Raw genomic sequence first — 17,798 nt, 5'->3', positions numbered from 1 at the left:
TAAGAAAAGGAGGAGTAGGAATTCTAGAGGTCATTCCAATCGGTGCCTTTGTAGTGCCAGAGGATGCAAGGCCAGAACTGGTTGGAGGAAGGACATTCTGTGGGAGAATAGACTTGTACAAGACTGAGATATGAGTGCTGAAAGGAAGTGACCTCTACAACGTATCTCAAAGGAGAACAACTGGTCTAAAAGAGATCCAGAGTCTTTGGAGAGTGAAGACTTAGAAGGAATTTGAATAGGTAGATGTACAATTTGCACTACGTCATTACTTATAGCAGAGTCTTCTGCTTCTCACCCAGTTTGGTTGGTAATGTTGGAAAAGGGATGGTGATTGGAATTGCAAGTTGGGTTATGGATGTTGAGATCATCTAGGAAGATGACCTCATGGTGGCTCCTTTTAGTAATTTAGATCATGACCTGATCTCTTCCTTATGCAGCAACATACAAGCAGAAACTCCTACTGACATGTTGCATGGCTATTTTAAAACTGCCAAGTGGGATTATCTTTGCAACTTCTATGCCTCATTTCCTTGGTTGGGATACTGTTTCCAACCTCATGACCCAAACGTATTGATCATGTCACTAAAATAATCCTCATAGGTATTAAAAACATTTATTCCCCGTCATCCATTTTTAAATGAGAGCTGTAACTGGCCCTGATCTATAACTCCATCTTCCTTTACTGCTTATACTAAAGCATGGAACAACTGCAAGAAAATGATCAACTCATCCAAAATGGATTTTCAGAAATCTAAAAGGGAAATATATCTTGTCCAAATGGTAGTCATGTCTTCTGGTCTCTTCCCACAGCTATCAGCCGTAACTTCTGTTCATCACTGCTTCCACCAATATTACACTCAGATAGTTCTATTGCATCACCTATAGAAAAAACCAACCTCTTGGCTTCTTACACCCCCCCCCCCTCTAATTCCTGTGAAACTGACCTTGGCAAATGTCACCACAAGCATTCCAAATACTTGCCACACAATACCCTCTTTGCCTGGTCCCAGTGGCATTCTTCAATTATCCTAAAGGTGCCTCCCCCCCCAAGAGTTAGCTTCCATTCTGTGGAATGGAATTTTTACGCTTTCATATTCTACTGGTATCTATCTTGCAGCATTTAAATTAGTCCATGTACAACCTATTCCTAAGAGGAGTGACAAATCCTTGCCATCAAACTGGTGCCAAATTTCCCTCACTGAGTTTTCTCTCTAAAGTGATAGAACTATAGATGCTTTATTACTGTGAAAATGCTTAACTAAATGATTGTCAACATGGATTCCACCACTGTTGATCAACAGGATATCTACTTACCTATGTCCTCCATTTCTGGATGACATAGGTAGGTAGATATTCTGTAGATATCCTATTTTTTATGGGTGAGTCTCAGGTAGTCACTTCAAGAAGCTCCCATCATTTGGACTATCCTATGATTCCTGCAAATGGATTACCAGCTGACATGCTACATACTGTATGATGGTTGAGGATTCTCTATCCTTTAACTATGCAACTAACACTGGGATTCTTAAGAGCTCTGTTTTCTCATCCACTTTCTTCCTTCTATATGACCTACTCCAGTAGATTCCAAGCCAAATACACAGCTCTACTGATGACAGCACACTACACTCCTCCTCATTTGACAAACTATGTGCTAAACAAATCACCACAACCTCCAGAACAGCAACCTCTACTCTGCTAAATTCTGATCTCCAAACTATTCTTCAATGGGATTTGAATAATCTTGTCAGTTTCAATTCTAGCAAAACAATTCTGTTTTATCCCATTAAAAAAGACCCAATTTCTTGCAATCTTACTCTCGACAACATCCACATCTTTATATAAGATGAGATCTCTTTTCTTGGAATTACTCTGTCATCAAACCTCTTTTGGAAAGTATTGCTTTCCTAGGCATCCCCCCAAAAAATTAGGATTTCTCTTTTGCCCAAGTCATTACTTTACCTCTGAACAGCTATTAACCCTATACAAATCTGTCCAACCACTGAATACTGTTCTCACATCTGGGGCAGTGTACAAGATCTCACTAAAAATACTAGGCTAAATACAGAAAGCTCTTCAAACTAGATGTGAACAATTCCTTCTCATTCATCCATAATACTAACATTCTATATGTTACGCAACCTCTCGTACATGGGATTATCATTAAAGATAATTCCATATATGAGAGGTTGAGTAACCTAAAAGATAATCCCATGCATCAGACAAAATGATTCATAATTCTCATCCAGAACACTCAATAAAGAAATTTCTCGATAATTCTAACACTGTTTTGTTTTCCTTTTTGTAGACGGATACTATGCTTGTTCAACTCTGATAATCCAAAATTCAACCCACTGACCATGCCTTCTAAATAACCTAGTTAACTACTCTGAAACTTTTATACTGTCATATTTGAGTATTTCTGGTTGAATATAATCTATTTCAGGCAGCTTTCCCTATTTCAGCTTTTTCTAATTCTAATTTTTTTATGTGTATTTTTGACTGCATTCCTCTTGATTATTTTCTATCACCACTGTTCAGCCACTGCTTATTTCATTTAACAATCTTTCAGTAATTATTGTGGACATCCAGAACATCTTTGTCTTTGGGTTTTTATGTCATCTTTTTTTTCATCCTTGATTACTTTTATGTACTCTTCTATTTCTCAGAGTTTTTCAATAGCTTCCAGAACATTTTGTCCTCTTTATTCTTACCAAAGTCTTCCAAAGACTTTTGACTACTACTCAGATTTGTTACATGTATTGTAACAAATTGTATCATGATTCTCTAGGTCACACAGGGAAAACTTTCTGTATACTTCTTTTCCAGGACTATCTCCTTCCTTGAGTCCACCAGAGAGTCCTGATTTCTCTTTCTCACTGACTAAATCAAATCAATGTTTTCTTAAGTAAGTCTCCAAGGTTTTGTTTAGTTTGTTTTCAAACTCGCTTTTTTTTCCCTCTTGAATAATATTGGTAATTTGAGTTACCAATATTATTCAAGTTCACCTCTGACAGCCACTTGACTTGAACTTCTTTTTAAAATTTTGCAAATTTTTTTAAATAAAAATTTTCTTTTCAATACTGTATTAATTTTTATTCTTCTCCAAACTAAATGGTGATCACTTCCTATTTCAAATTTTCTTTGTACTCCTGTGTCCTAAATCAGCACGAATATACTACCTATCAACAATAATATAGACAATAAAACTTTTTTTTATTTCTTGTGTCTTCTCTCCATGTGAATTTATGCACATGGAGAGAAATTTAGAAACAGACATTTCAGACATTTTAGAAACACATTTAGAAACAGACATTTAGAAAGTACTTATTAGTTCTGCTCTTTTGCCCAAATATTTCTATGTCTGGTATATATATATACAGGAGGATAGATAAATTCATTATCTACCCTCCTGTCAGCTGCTTTCTCTGATGACTCAAAAAATTCTTCACTTCAGTCTCACTATTCAGTTTTGCATTTTGATGTTTGCTCACATCTATGTACTTAAATTGCCTGCTGTTGAAATATATTATCTTTCATGTTTATTGGTGAATACTTAGAAACTTCTTCCTTTCCTTAAATGCTACTGCTTGAATATAGTAGTAGTTATCTCACCTGTTTTTGTTTTCTTTGTTTTGGTGACATCAATTATGTTGATGTGGGTTTTTTCTGCCAATTCCACTTCTTTTTCATTGATACTTCTTATATTCCTGTTGATATTTAGAGGAGAAAACATGTGCTGGGATAATTAACAAACTAAATTTATGTAGCTATTAAACTGTTAAAGCAATATTTTGTGTTGGAGTTGCCACGCCATCTTTATAGGCAAAGAAATAATTAGCACATGTACACCAGCAGGAAGGCAAATACAGACTGAGTGTAAAAAGGCTGGATCCTACAGTCCTAATTACAGGATCTTAGCTGGTGTCATCTACGAGTTTAGTAATGGCATCTTACTGAAGATCTCGAGATAGCTTCCCAGATTTTTGGTAAAGTGAGGCAGCTGAATTTCTTTATACTTGGAGAATGTTGTGGTACTGTGGCATATTCCAGAAATAGTCTCTCAAATTTATATCTGTTTCTGTATGAAAGCGAAGGTCCCCCCAATGGGGGGGGGGGACTTTGCTAAGTTAAAGTCAAGTGGCTGTCAGAGGTCAATTGTAGCCTCAAATTACTAATATTATTCAAGGGTAAAAAAAAGCGAGTTTGAAAACAAAAAACAAACCATGCAGATGGCAGACCATCTGCATGGTCTGCCATCCCATATAATTTCTGTGTTAAAGATGGATATTAGCTGTTCTTTCAGCATGTTCAAAGTATGTCACAGTTTGCAAAATTACTAAGATGATCTAGATAATGAAAGGAATCTTTTGGTGGGCAGATAAGAGTAGCTAATTAATGATGTGGCTTGAAGGAGAGCTGTATATTATACCTGTTAACACTACTTACATTGCTGATGCTGTCTGATTTTGTTCTAGTAGCTGACTTTTCAATGTTCATTGTGGTTCCCTGACAAAAACAACAAGTTACTTGTTTAAATAGGCAATGACCCAACCAGTGTGACTTTCATCATTGTGTACCATTATTTTGTTTTATCCCAATACAGAATGCAATTGAGTCAGCTAAATCATAAACTGCAAACAAACCTATCCACGTTCGTTCAGTATCCAAGTCGATGGATACCTACTAATGGGTGCAGCAGAAGGTGAGAAGTAGATATTAGGTCAGATGCATTTGGCTGTTCTAGCTCTTTGACAATGATCAAGAGCACTGCTAAAAATGAAATTTAATGCAATGGCTGCTCCTAAGCAAAAATAAAGTACTTCATCAAAGTATTAGGTACTTAAAAATGCCTTACTAACTTCGATGAAGTTAGCCTGAAGAACATGCCTGTGGATGGCAATGTTTTGAAATCCATGCTGAAATGTCTTGGTCTGGATGATTTCAATTATTCTGATGGCTGGATACAGTGCTTTGAAGCACATCATAGACTATCTTTTCATCTTTTTAAAAGATAAATGGTTGAAAGTGCCTCAGGATATCCTGATGTGAACACTTGGAAGGATTAATAAAGGGTTATGATGGAGGATGTGTTTAATGCAGATGAAATTGACCTATTCTACAAGCTACTTCCAAACAGATCATTTGTGTTTTTTGGAAAACACACATGTATAGCACATTTAGTACATTTCTAGATCTAAGGTCAATATTAATAAAATGCTTAAAATAAGTTAACTTTTCTTATTCCCTGTTACATTTGATATATCTAACTTACATGCTTAGGTTGAATTTCTATCCTTCTAATCAATTCCAATGACTCCCATTCATAAAATGCAAGTCCACTTGCAGATCGTACTCCTAACATGTTTCCACCAAATATAGCTAAAATTAAATAAAATAAATTAAACACAGAATATAAATATTACAGCTAATAAATTTGTAATTATAAAATAATAATAATAGGAAATCCTAGATAATTCAAGGCTTCAGAGAATGTTAGTCAACCTAGAAAAAAGTAATTCTGATTCAAAACATACAGTAAATAAACTAGAATTTCTCAATAATTAAGTAATCTCCATAGATATATACAGAACATATAGTTCTCTATAATTAATATTCCATTATTGGTATCCTAACAAGTGGCTCTTAGCATTCTATAAAGAGGAGAGCAAAACAGATTGCTCACTTTTCAATATTTCTGTTTAGTTTGACTTTAAAAATTTTTTTTTTTTAGAAAATGACAACGTATACTAAAATATTAAATAAAAAACTTTAATCAATACCCTCCAATATTTCGACAATGCTACACTGCCATCTTCTGGGAACATAAAACTATGATATGTGCATGCAGGCACTAACGAGCAAATAAGGCTGAAGAAGGCAACTGGCATTAGTCTTAGAGTCCTAAAGGTGCCCCGAGCAGACTAAATTGGGTTGTCTTAGCTGTTGGGCTGATGTTCTAATAAGACTGCCCCAAATTTGGGGCAGTCTTATGCACCCAAATTTGTTGAGATATGGGAAGTTTTTTATGTTGAGGCTGATTCCAGGAACAATCTTTTGTATTTATATATATGTAGTAAAGTGGCTTTCTTCCAGCATACTCTGTGGTGAGCATCTAGTGCATAGTCTGCAAGTCCTGAGTGGCTGTATTGGTGAAACTGGACATAGTCTTTGTGTTTGGATATCCTGATATTAGCTGTCCTGCCTGTTTGGCTGTAGTAGGACAGTTTACAGCTGCAAGGGACCTGGTATACTCCGGGTAGGTCTAGGGGAAAGTGGCTGGTCTTTGGTGGAGCAGATAAGGGATGTCAATTTCTTATGTGGTTTGTAACAGGTAGTCAGGTCATACTTTTTTTTTAAGGATTTTTGTGAGATTTTCAGATGTGACCTGGATATATGGAATGGTGATTTAGCCCTGTCATATAGGGTATAAAAATCCTATATAACAGGTGGCTAAATTAATCTGTTCAGACAACAATACTCTAACTACTGAACTGAACCACATCCTTAACACCTTCTTAGCCAATGGCTACAACCCCCCCCCCCAAAAAAAAATATTAAAACCAGTTAACCACAATACCCCCCCCCCTTCTTAACAGCGATTACACTAATTCTATCCATGTTTGGTTTCAAGAGCAGGATTTCTGGATTATGTAAAAAAAAATAATAATAAAACAATTTTAAAAATCTTAAACCCATTATAGTATATTAGTACTGTAGATGGTTTCAAGAGATTTCATGAGTGAGTCACAAAAAATTTAAAATTAAAAATAAAATAAAAATGTAATTATTTTATTTTATTTTGTGAGTGAACACCAGTGGAAGTGGTATTTACACTCCTCAGCACTAAACCACCTGAAGAAAGAGTTCAATTTTTGCCACTAGAGGAACTTTTTCTAAGCCTTTTTTTTGACCAGTTCACTAGTTAGTTGATCTCTGGCATGGGCAAGCAGGTTTTTTCTCCCAGAAACTCGGGTATTTTTTTGTCCCATAAATTAAAGAAAATCAATCGTAGAATCCACACTATTTTCAGACATTAAAAAAATATATTGTGTTAGGAGGTACCACAAGATGGCAGCACTTGTTAGCCACCTCTTCACTGCATGCTGCTAAATTAGTGATGGCCTTGGGCTAGCTATCTCTGATTGGTACCAGCAGTGGAGATTGAACTGTCCACTGAGTCTCCAAAAGTTATATAGGGCTAAAACAGCCTTGCCTACTCCCTATATGGGAATAAAAAGGCATTAGCTGATTTTTTTTTTTTTTGATAAAAATTAAATTAGCAGCAGAGTTGTACATTTAGATGATGGCACTGCTGTGCCATCATCTTAACAAAGGATGCTATTCCAAAATAGCTTTCTATTATGCGTGTAAAATTACCAAGGCTAAGTGTATCTTAATGCATTTAAAAGTCACATTTTTGAGCAATTCTTGTATGACATTAGCTGATTATCTTAGAATTAGGAACACATAACTTATCAATTGGCAAGTGGAAACATGATACTTGAATGAAATTTTTTCGAATGGTCTGAATGTGAGAAATGAAGCTTGTTTTCTATTCTGTGTGTGTGTGTGTGTGTGTGTGTGTGTGTGTGTAAGAAAGAGGAAAATCCTTTCCATCTACATCAGACTGGCTAAATTAAATTTGAAAAGCATCCTGTTTGAAGTGATAAATCATTCTAACTTGATGAAGATTTCCTCATAAATAATGAATTACAAATAACTGAATAACAAAGTCTATCCTGACTTTTTTTTTTTTTTAAAGAAAGACCAAAGGAAAATTGAAACAATTCAATCCTTGATTAATTTTACACAAAAACAAAAATTCCTTAAAAGTAACTTACCATCAGCTCCAAATTCAGGTTTGAATGATTTCTTTTCTTTGAAGTTCTTGAAAATTTTCACTTGGGTACTATTTTCACGTACAGCATACTCTGAAGAATCAAGAGCCCAAACAAATTCTTGAGCAGTGCCAAAGCTCTTATTTCGCAAAGCCATGGCAGTGTAAATAATGTATTCACCATCACCACATACAACAACAAACCTTTAAAAAAATATATGTATAACATTTAATATGGCTAAGGCTGATCAATGCCAAATAATATAAAAATTTCAGCAACTGAATCAAAATTGATTTTAAATACATTTAACAAAAAGATGGAGATGAAAAGTAACATAAATACTTTAAACTGAAAAAAATCAATAATAAAATAAAAGCATACAATGCTAAATTAAAAATTGTATCTCCTATTGTCTTTTATTCCATTTAGAGAACCTTAACCAAACATGAGCAAGGGCAGTTTCCTTTCTAGGTGCATATTCATTTGATGTTGTAAGCATTCTATGTTAATTTTAAGAAACTAATTCACATTCCAAATAAAAGTTCAGTTCGGGCTTGTTCTCTTTTGTGAGACTGAGGCTTCTATAGTTTCACTATAATGATCACATTATGTAAAGAGTATAAACAAATCTTCACAAGCTGACAGGTCCACTTTGTCAGGAGCTTAATGATGTTACAAAAAAGGTTAAAAAAAATACTAGAGAGGTTAACATAAGTTTAGTAAATGATACAATTGATTAAAAATTTAAACTCAACAATGAATTAATACTGCACCAGGTTTGGCCTTCATCAAAAATCTAACATTTCACACACCTGGTTATGACATGTTTCAGAATTATAATACTAATTAATGATGGAACGCACTTACATAAAATTGTTTATTTGTAGAATTTTCGGCTATGTTTCATAACCATTTTCAATATGTTACAGGAAGAGCAACAATTAAATTGAAAGTATGTGATATTAACTGCAGGAGAATAACTCCATCTGCATTAATAGATATCAATAAATAAATAAAAATAAAATAGTTAATAAAATATTTTTTAATTTAAAAATTAAGTGTTTGTTAAAGTTGGGATTGTGAATGTGTGCTTCACATAGTCTTTCCATATGAAAATAGCTTTTGTGTAGAACTTGGGTATTTTCCATTGAATTCTGTTTTGTAGATAAGATGTAGCTTGCTAAACCTGATTTATTGGGCTCCTTAAATGAAATATATTCTTGATGTTCTTCAAGAAGAATTTGTGCAGAGCATTTGTCTGTCCATAATAACATAAACCACAAGAGTGGGGAATTCTGTAAACTCCAGGACAAGAAAGAGGAGTATATTTGTCTTTTGAAAAGATAAGGAAAGTATTTAGTTTATGAACTGGATGGAAGGAGACTTGTAGGTCAAATTGGCAAAGAAGTCTTGCTATTTTTTCTGAAAGTCCTTTAACATGTGGAAGACAAATTCTGGAAACTTCTTTCTGAGGAGGGGTTAAGATGAAGGAAATAATTCCTAGATATATATATATATTAACGCAGATGGAGTTATTCTGCTACAGTCAACAGCACATACACATCACATGCTTTAAATTTAATTGCTGTTCTCTCTTTTTTGTGGTTATCTTCACATAATGTATTGAAAATGGCTATAAAACATGGCTGAAAATTCTACATATAAACAATTTTGTGACTTCCATCATTAATTAGTATTATGTCTTCTACTTATATCTTGATTTTTAAATCAATGTTTCAGAATGTGACAGTACCAACTAGCTTCACTATTGAGTTTAATTTTTTTTTTATTTCTCTGTATTCTTTCACTGCCTAAAGTTGTTAACCCCCTCTAGTGGTTTTTAATATTTTTTGCAACATCAATAAGCCATGATGAAGCAGCACTGTCAACTCACAAAACTAGTAGTTTCTAGTTAAATAAAGTATAACTTTTTATATTCTTTTAAGTAATGTGGTCATTATAAGGAAACTATGAAGAACTGAGTATTTCTTTTCATTTATCTTTATTTATTTTTTGGTCGATCATTTCATTTTTCTGTAGGTGTGGTTCTGGTTCTATTAATAAGAATGAATAATGCACAAAAAAATAAAATGATCAAAAAAAAAAAAGATGAAGAAAGAAGAAAAAAAGAGAAAAATGAACATGAGAAATAACATGCAAGATTGACATTTAAAAAATGCAGGAAAAAATTAAAAATCATAACATAATACTTGTACTTCATCCAAAAATGATCATAATATTGCTTTTTCTACTAAAAGTGCAGAAAAGAGAAAATATAATTTCCAACATTATTTGCTGACTTAGCATTATATAATATTAATTTATCAAATAATCTTCTTCTTCTTCTTCCCTTCACGTATTAGGCCTAGTGGCCTGTTACGGGACTATCCTTAGCCCTTCTAAGCCGTACCTGTCCCGAGGATAAGGTGTCTTATTCTGAGGATAAGACATAGGACACACCGGGAGGCTATGCCTCCCGGTGTGTCCTATGTCTGTGGATGCATGTGTTCACGGGGATTAATTTATCAAATGATATAATTTAATAATAAAAGAAATAATGATAAATAGCAAATAATTATAAAAAAAAAACTTTTTTTTTTGAAATACAGTTTTAGGGGTGCTTAAGGGTCAAAGCTGTATAACTGAGGGGAGACGTCCACATAGGCTTTAAAGGAATGCAAAGAAACGACTAAGGCTTCAGACCTAATGTCTAATCCTCACCTTCTCGTGGTGCACCCTGTTGGGTATCTACTTGGATACTGAACGAACAAGGATGGGCTGGCAATTTGGGATTCAGCCGACAAAAGTGTATTCTTATTGGTTAAACCAAAATAAAAAACGATGGTACAACATGACAAAATTTCATGCCGGCTGGGGTGTCGCCCGGTTAAACAAGGCCTCCGTTGTTTTCACCAGGGAACCAGGGCGAACAGTGAAAAGTCAGCTACTGAAACAAATCTGAAAACAAACCCCAACTTAACATCACAGTGTGCTGATGTTGTGCACATGCTGCATTATGCTTTCTTTCAGTGCTGGCAATTAGCAGGATGATCCTGATAAACCCTGTCTTTGAAAAATCCCCAGAGCCAGAGGTCACCTTTGGTCAGATCAGGTGAACAAGGCAGCCATGCAGTGGGGAATGCAAGGCTGATCACTCTGGCTTCCACAAAATGTTCTCAAAGAACCTGCTGTACAGATCAACTATGTGTGGAGAGTGCCCCATCCTGAATGAAAATGACTGAATCCATGCATGCACAGGCACTGCTGTATCTGTAGCACAAAATTGTTTATCATATCGTGATACCTCTCAGCAGTAAATGAGCAGGTCACAGGACCTGACTGGTAAATGTCATCAAAAGAAGAATGCTCCAATGATAAACAAAGCTGTATACCCACACCAGACACTAACTTTGGGCGAATGCAAAAGAATTTGTTAGATTGCATGTAGGTTTTGCTTAGCCCATACCTAGCATTTGTGAGTATTCACAGCTCCATTCAAGTGAAAGTAAGCCTCATCTCCCCCACAAAATCATTCACTCCGTGCAGCATACAATTCCACTAAAGCAAGGAATGTTAAAACAAATGTCAGTCAACTTTCAAAGTCCTACAAGTGAAACTCCTGTGTCAGGGTTATCTTGAATGAGTAGAAATGCAGAATCTTCAGAATTTTCCATACAGTTGGGTAAGGCACATCGACGTGTCTTGATTCTGATACAACACATTCACTGCAGGAATCAATGTTGTTATTCACGGCCTACTCCACAATGGCAGTAGCATCTTCATTCACTTTTTGTGAACTGATTGCATTGCGACCTCTGCTAGGTCCCCTCAACTATCCTGTTTCTTCAAAACAACTAATCATTCATCACAGAGCACATGGAGATAGTGGATGGCATTGACATTTGTTGACAAAGGTTGTAGCTAATGGCTACAAACTCCCAAAATTCCAAACAACATTTAAACACTGTAACTGCAATCCCTCTTCAAAGTGGAGAATGCTCAAAATCTATCACCATTCCATATATTCAGGTACATCTGAAAAATTGATTGTGATAGATAAACTTGGAGAAGAACAAGTAGGGTTTAGGCCAAATGGAAGATCTCAAAATCAGATTTTCACTTTAAGAAGGGGTGCTTAAGGGGTCAAAGCTGTATAACTGAGAGGAGACCTCCACATAGCCTTTAAAGGAATGCGGAGAACCGACCAGGGCTTCTGACCTAATGTCCAATCCTCACCTTCTCGTGGTGCACCCTGTTGGGTATCTACCTGGATACTGAATGAACGAGGATGGGCTGGCAATTTGGGATTCAGCCGACCAAATTGTATTCTTATTGGTTAAACCAAAATAAAAAACGATGGTACAACATGACAAAATTTCATGCCGGCTGGGACATCACCCGGTTAAACAAGGCCCCCCGTTGTTTTCGCCAGGGAACCAGGGTGAACAGCTGACCGGAACAAATCTGAAAACAGATTTGTTCCAGTCAGCTACTGGAACAAATCTGAAAACAAACCCCAACTCAACATCACCAGTGTTAAAGATTGGTACTATCAACGTAAGAAGCCTGAATGGCAAAGAAATGGAGCTAGCTGAGGAATTAGATAAGTACCAGATCGACATAATAGGGGTGACTGAAACAAAAAAGACCAAAACTGGTGAGATCTTTCTGAGCAATAAATACAAAATGTTATATTCACGCAATGACAATGAAGGAAAAGAAGGAGTAGCCATAGTATTCAACACAAAATACGAGGCTAATCTTCTTGAATCGCAGTCAGTCTCAAGTAGAGTAATGCGGGCAAATATGAGAATGGTGAACTGGACAATGAGACTTATTTGTGCCTATGGTCACACAGAAGGTTTTACTAAGGTAGAAGTGGAGGAATTTTTTGAACGCTTTAGAAAAAGCAACTGACACAATGAAAAAGGAAAAGTTGATCCTTGTTGGGGATCCAAATAGCAGAGTAGGAAATGATTGTGAGACATACAAAAATATTTTGGGAAAATTTGGAGAAAAGAGCAAAGCTAATAATAATGGCAAATATCTGTTGGATTTCTGCTCAGGACATGGACTGGTTATTACTAACACCATGTTCCAACATAAAAATGTGCACAAATTCACATTGAGAGAAGAGGCTAGGAATAAGAAAAGTCTCATTGACTATGTTATTGTCGATAGTGATGTTTTCTCCCTGGTGCAGGACACCAGAGCGTACAGAGGATTTGAAATTGGAAGTGATCACTATTTACTCTTCAGTAGGATAAAATTGAATTTCATATTGAAAAGAATAACATGTAAGAAAGTTTTAAAGCAAATAAAAGTTAAGCAGCTCTCAGATGTGAACTGTAGACTAAAATACACAAAGATTATTGAAAAAAAATGAAAGAGTTTAAGAACAGGAATCAAACCTTGGAGATTCAGTGGCAAACTCTGAAGAAAACATTGATTGATTCTGCCAGAGAGGCATGTGGTGAGGTTGTCTACAAGGATAAAAAAAATCAGAACTCCCTGGTGGACACAGGAAGTTAAAGAGGCAGTGAAGGAAAAGAAGAAAGCATATCAAAAGTTCCTGTCAAATAAGTCAGCTTGTGCTCTTAGAGAATATAGAGACAAATGCAAGAATGCTAAACACTGTGTAAATCTAGCTAAACAAAAGTCAGAGGACTTTGGCAAGAATATAGAAAATAAATATCAAGAAGGTGGCAAAATATTCTGGAGGTTGTTGAAGAAGCTTAGGAATGGAGGAAAGAGTGTTGTAAAAGGAGTTAGAGATGATAAAGGTGACATGAAAACAGGAGAAAAAGATATCCTTAAAGTATGGAGTAATTACTTTGAAAAACTGCTAAATGAAATAAGCAGTGATGACAGCACAGTGGTAAAAAAAAACTGACCAGGCATGCAGTCAGGAATACATATCCATACTTGAAGTAGAAAAAGCCATCAAATGCTTGAAATGTGGAAAGGCAGCAGGAGTAGAATATATTCGACCAGAAATGCTTAAGTATGGTGGTATAAGAGTCTTACAGTGGCTGCACTGCATAGTTCAGAAAGCCTGGACAGAGGGACAAATTCCCGATGATTGGAGTAGCGCTCTCATAGTACCCATATATAAAAAGGGAAATAAAACTGAATGTGAGAATTACAGAGGTATTTCACTACTGAGTGTTCCTGGCAAGATCTATACAAGTATACTTGAGAAACGGTTGAGAAGAATTGTGGAGAAAAGCTTGGTGAAGAACAAGCTGGATTCAGGCCAAATAGAGGCTGTCAGGATCAGATCTTTACTTTACGACAAATAGTCGAGAAAGCATGGGAATATAACAAAGATCTGTATTTAAGTGTTGTCGATTTGGAAAAAGCATATGATAAGGTGCCAAGAGAGAAGCTATTCAATATGCTGCAGTTATATGGTGTGAATGGGGCATTATATCAAGCAATACTTAGTCTTTTTTTGAGTTGTAAGTCAGCAGTTAGAATTGAAGGAAGTACAGGAAGATGGTGTAATGTTAAATCTGGTGTGAGACAAGGATGTACATTATTTCCTCTGTTATTCATTATCTATATGGATCACATTATGAAGGAAAGTGGTATTAAACATGATCAAAATTGGAGATGTTAATGTCAGCTCTTTGCTTTATGCAGACGATGTTATACTTCTAAATAAATCCGCTACAAGTCTGCAAGATTCTCTGACTAAATTGAATAGCTGTTGTAATAGATATGGTATGAAGGTCAGCAATAAAAAGACATAGACAATGAAAATAGGCAGAAACATTGAAAATGTCAACTGTGTTGTGAATGGAGAACCTGTGGAACAAGTAAAACATTTCAGCTACTTAGTCACGATTTTTAGTGAAGATGGTAAATTAAATATAGAAATAGAAACAGAATCAGCAAAGCTGGTATGGTGGGAAGTTCAATTGAATAAATTCATATGGAATAAGAGAGAAATTAGTCGGAACAGTAAATAAGCTGTATACAAGACAGTGCTCAAACCAGTTTTAACTTATGGATCTGAGAGCTGGGTCAGAAGTAAAACACTTGACCAAAGACTAGAGACCGCAGATATGGGAGTCCTGAGAAAGATTATAGGCGTGAACAGATGGCATCAATGGCAATATCATAAAAAACGATGATATTAGGAAAGAACTTGACATTGTCAGCATCCAGGAATGCGTTAGCAGAGCTAATCTCGGGTGGTATTGTCACTTAAACAGAATGGGCGAGGAAAGATTAGCAAAAGAAGTGTTCTCTGCCAGGTTGGCAGGAAAACGACCCAGAGGAAGACCAAGATATAGGTGGATATACGGTACAAAGTGCCTCAGACGATAGAAATATAAGATCTGATAATGTTGGAATCTTGACAAGTAACAGACTGATTTGGAGGAAAATTGTATAGGAAGTTAGTAATGATGTACTTTTTTTCATGTAGTACTATCATATCCTGTACACCCCTTGAGGGTACATGACAGGAATTTGTTCATAATGATGAGCCCTTTAAGGGCCTTTTGATGAACTGCAGGGGAAAAAAAAAATGTTTATAAGAATGATTATCATAAATATACCTAATCCTAAATTTAATCAGTAAAAATAATGTGCAAGTTTTCTGAAAAAGGTTACAATTTTAATTTTCAATTTTACAGAAATTCTAATAACTATCCCCATATTAAATTATGAAATAGTGTAGTTAATATGAACCATGAAAACTACTTTAGGAAGATTTCAGAAGTATTTTTAAAGAGAAAAATTTTATTTAACTGCTAGATTAAATTTACACATTTCAGAAAAACATTACATAATTATGACCTAAGCATGCCAGCAGTAGTACTACAAAAATTCGTAAAGAACCAACAAATATTAACATTACAGCAGCAGTTTTTGTATTGCTTTGAATTATTACTATTTTCATAATCAATATAAGAAAAATATTAAAACATTTCACTTCTGCAGCCAGAAATATTGCAAACTTCATTATTCTTAAAAGATGTATATACACTACAATGTAAGTCAGTAAACTTTTCAAACTACATAAATTAATTACATTACATGTCATGTAATTGGCATGTAATGCAACCTTACTACTGCCATATTGCCAGCCTGGTTGGCCGAGTGGTTAGCATATCTGCTCTCCAGCCAACAGGCTCTAATCCCACCGTGAGCATGGATGTTTGCGATTGTTTATAAAAATAGTAGTGGTAGTAATGGTTGGTGGTAGGTGGCCTCTTTCTGCTTAGAATACTTGTTTATTATTGCTTTCATGCGAGATGCAGGAGTGCTTAATTACAGGCCTGGTTGGCCAACAAATTTTTTTAATAGCTGTCGTAGCACAAATGGAAAAATAGTGGAACAATGTGACCTTCGACTGGAAAAGACCTTGGTTCGATTCTCATCATGATGAGAGGAATCCTTATATGGGCTTTATCAGTTGAAGGTGAGTTAGCCAATCTCATACAGTGGTAGCAGGATTTTTGTCTTCCAGAAACTTTGGTTTTTCATCCCACATACAGACAAATTGGCCTTCAGAACACATGCAATTTACAGACAAAAAATACCGTTGTTGTTGGTGATGATGGGCGGTTGATGATGATAGATGGCGTCGTAGTGGATAAGATGTGTTTAGCGAAGTAGAGTAGTGTGCTCTCCAATGATGAGTCCTTGGACTCCCTGGAGGTGTCATATAATAATAATAATAATAATAATAATAATATTATTATTATTATCAGTAAGCATGTTTATAGAAAACCCAGGCACCTACCATGGTAAGGAAGCTGGTGTAAATACTTAATACCAGACTGTCTTCAAAGAATTAAACCAAAATGAAAAGATCAAAAGACCATAAATTCTAACATTCTAAATTATTATAAATGTCACATCATGATATGTCTTCTATAGAGAAAAAACTAAGTGCAGAAACTAAACATACATTCTGTAAAGTAATTTTAATTATGAATAAATAACAAACAAAACTTAAGAACAAGTAGAAAATCTTTGGGAAGTTTTCAGTACAGAGACCACATTATTATGTAATTAAAGAGTTTAATAAAAATAAGCAATTAAAACCAGACAAATTTTGTAAGACTGACATCATCACGGGTACTGGTATCTAAAAGTTTTACACGACAAATGTCATGCATTTGATCATAACTGTTTTACAAGAAAATTTAAAGAAGCCTCACAAATGCTTAGGATCCCTACATAATACAGTAAAAATCAAGCCTTAATTTTACATCAAGTATGGTCTGCTTTCATCAAAAATGTAACTGCCACAGACACAGAACATAAAGTGCATGATACCACAGAACACAATAGCAACAACTAGCAATGTTCCAACATACAGTAACAAATTTACCATTTGTATTCTGGTTTATCAATTATATGTTACAGTTGTGAAGTTATCAAAAACATCTAATATGCGTAATTGTTACCAGTACCCCCTGATGATGATGTAAGTTTTATGATGTACAAAACTTGTCAGGTTTAGGTACAAATTATAGCCTGATCAAGGGAATAGCCAGTTCAGATGAACATTTTTAGCTAATATCCATGCTAATATCCCATCAGGCCCCATTGTAGAATTTTTAATCAGTTTTTGCAATAGCTCTAGTCCTCCTCATTCGCATGAGTTTCCTCATACAATGAAGAGTTAGCAGTGAGTTCAATGTTGCATATACCAGGTTTATAGCTTTTAGCAAAATGGCTGCTTACTAGTTGAACAATTACTTCTGCATCAGTCACCTGAATACCATCTGCATTCAGTAGTTATTTTCTCAAATTCATTCTTTCTTTTACTTTCAGCAAAACGATAGAAATCTTTTCGGTTGTCTTTAACTTGCAGAGCCCATTTCTTTTCATACTCAGCTTGCCATACAACTTGCGACTCTTCTGGCCTGCTGTTTATAATTATCATAACCAAGATCATCCATATGCACACGATATTCCTTCCACATCTTTTGCTTA

At 35.2% G+C, this 17,798-nt stretch overlaps 1 protein-coding gene across 1 annotated transcript in view; it reads right to left on the bottom strand.

The window, feature by feature from the left end:
• beta'COP (coatomer subunit beta') overlaps positions 1 to 17,798 on the bottom strand; it is a 293,541-nt gene that overhangs the window by 138,314 nt on the left and 137,429 nt on the right. The window contains exons 10-11 of the mRNA XM_090394070.1: positions 7,842 to 8,041; positions 5,273 to 5,379 (exon numbers count right to left, since the gene is read on the bottom strand). Coding sequence (XP_090250196.1) covers positions 5,273 to 5,379; positions 7,842 to 8,041 — 307 coding nt within the window. The remainder of the gene's footprint in view (positions 1 to 5,272; positions 5,380 to 7,841; positions 8,042 to 17,798) is intronic.

This window comes from Typopeltis vanoorti, chromosome 1 (assembly GCF_054136105.1).
Source record: "Typopeltis vanoorti isolate ZY-2024b chromosome 1, IOZ_Tvanoo_1.0, whole genome shotgun sequence".
NCBI classification, from domain to species: Eukaryota; Metazoa; Arthropoda; class Arachnida; order Uropygi; family Thelyphonidae; genus Typopeltis; species Typopeltis vanoorti.
The sequence above is the reverse complement of the archived record's forward strand: the minus strand, read 5'-3'. Positions and strand labels throughout refer to the sequence as shown.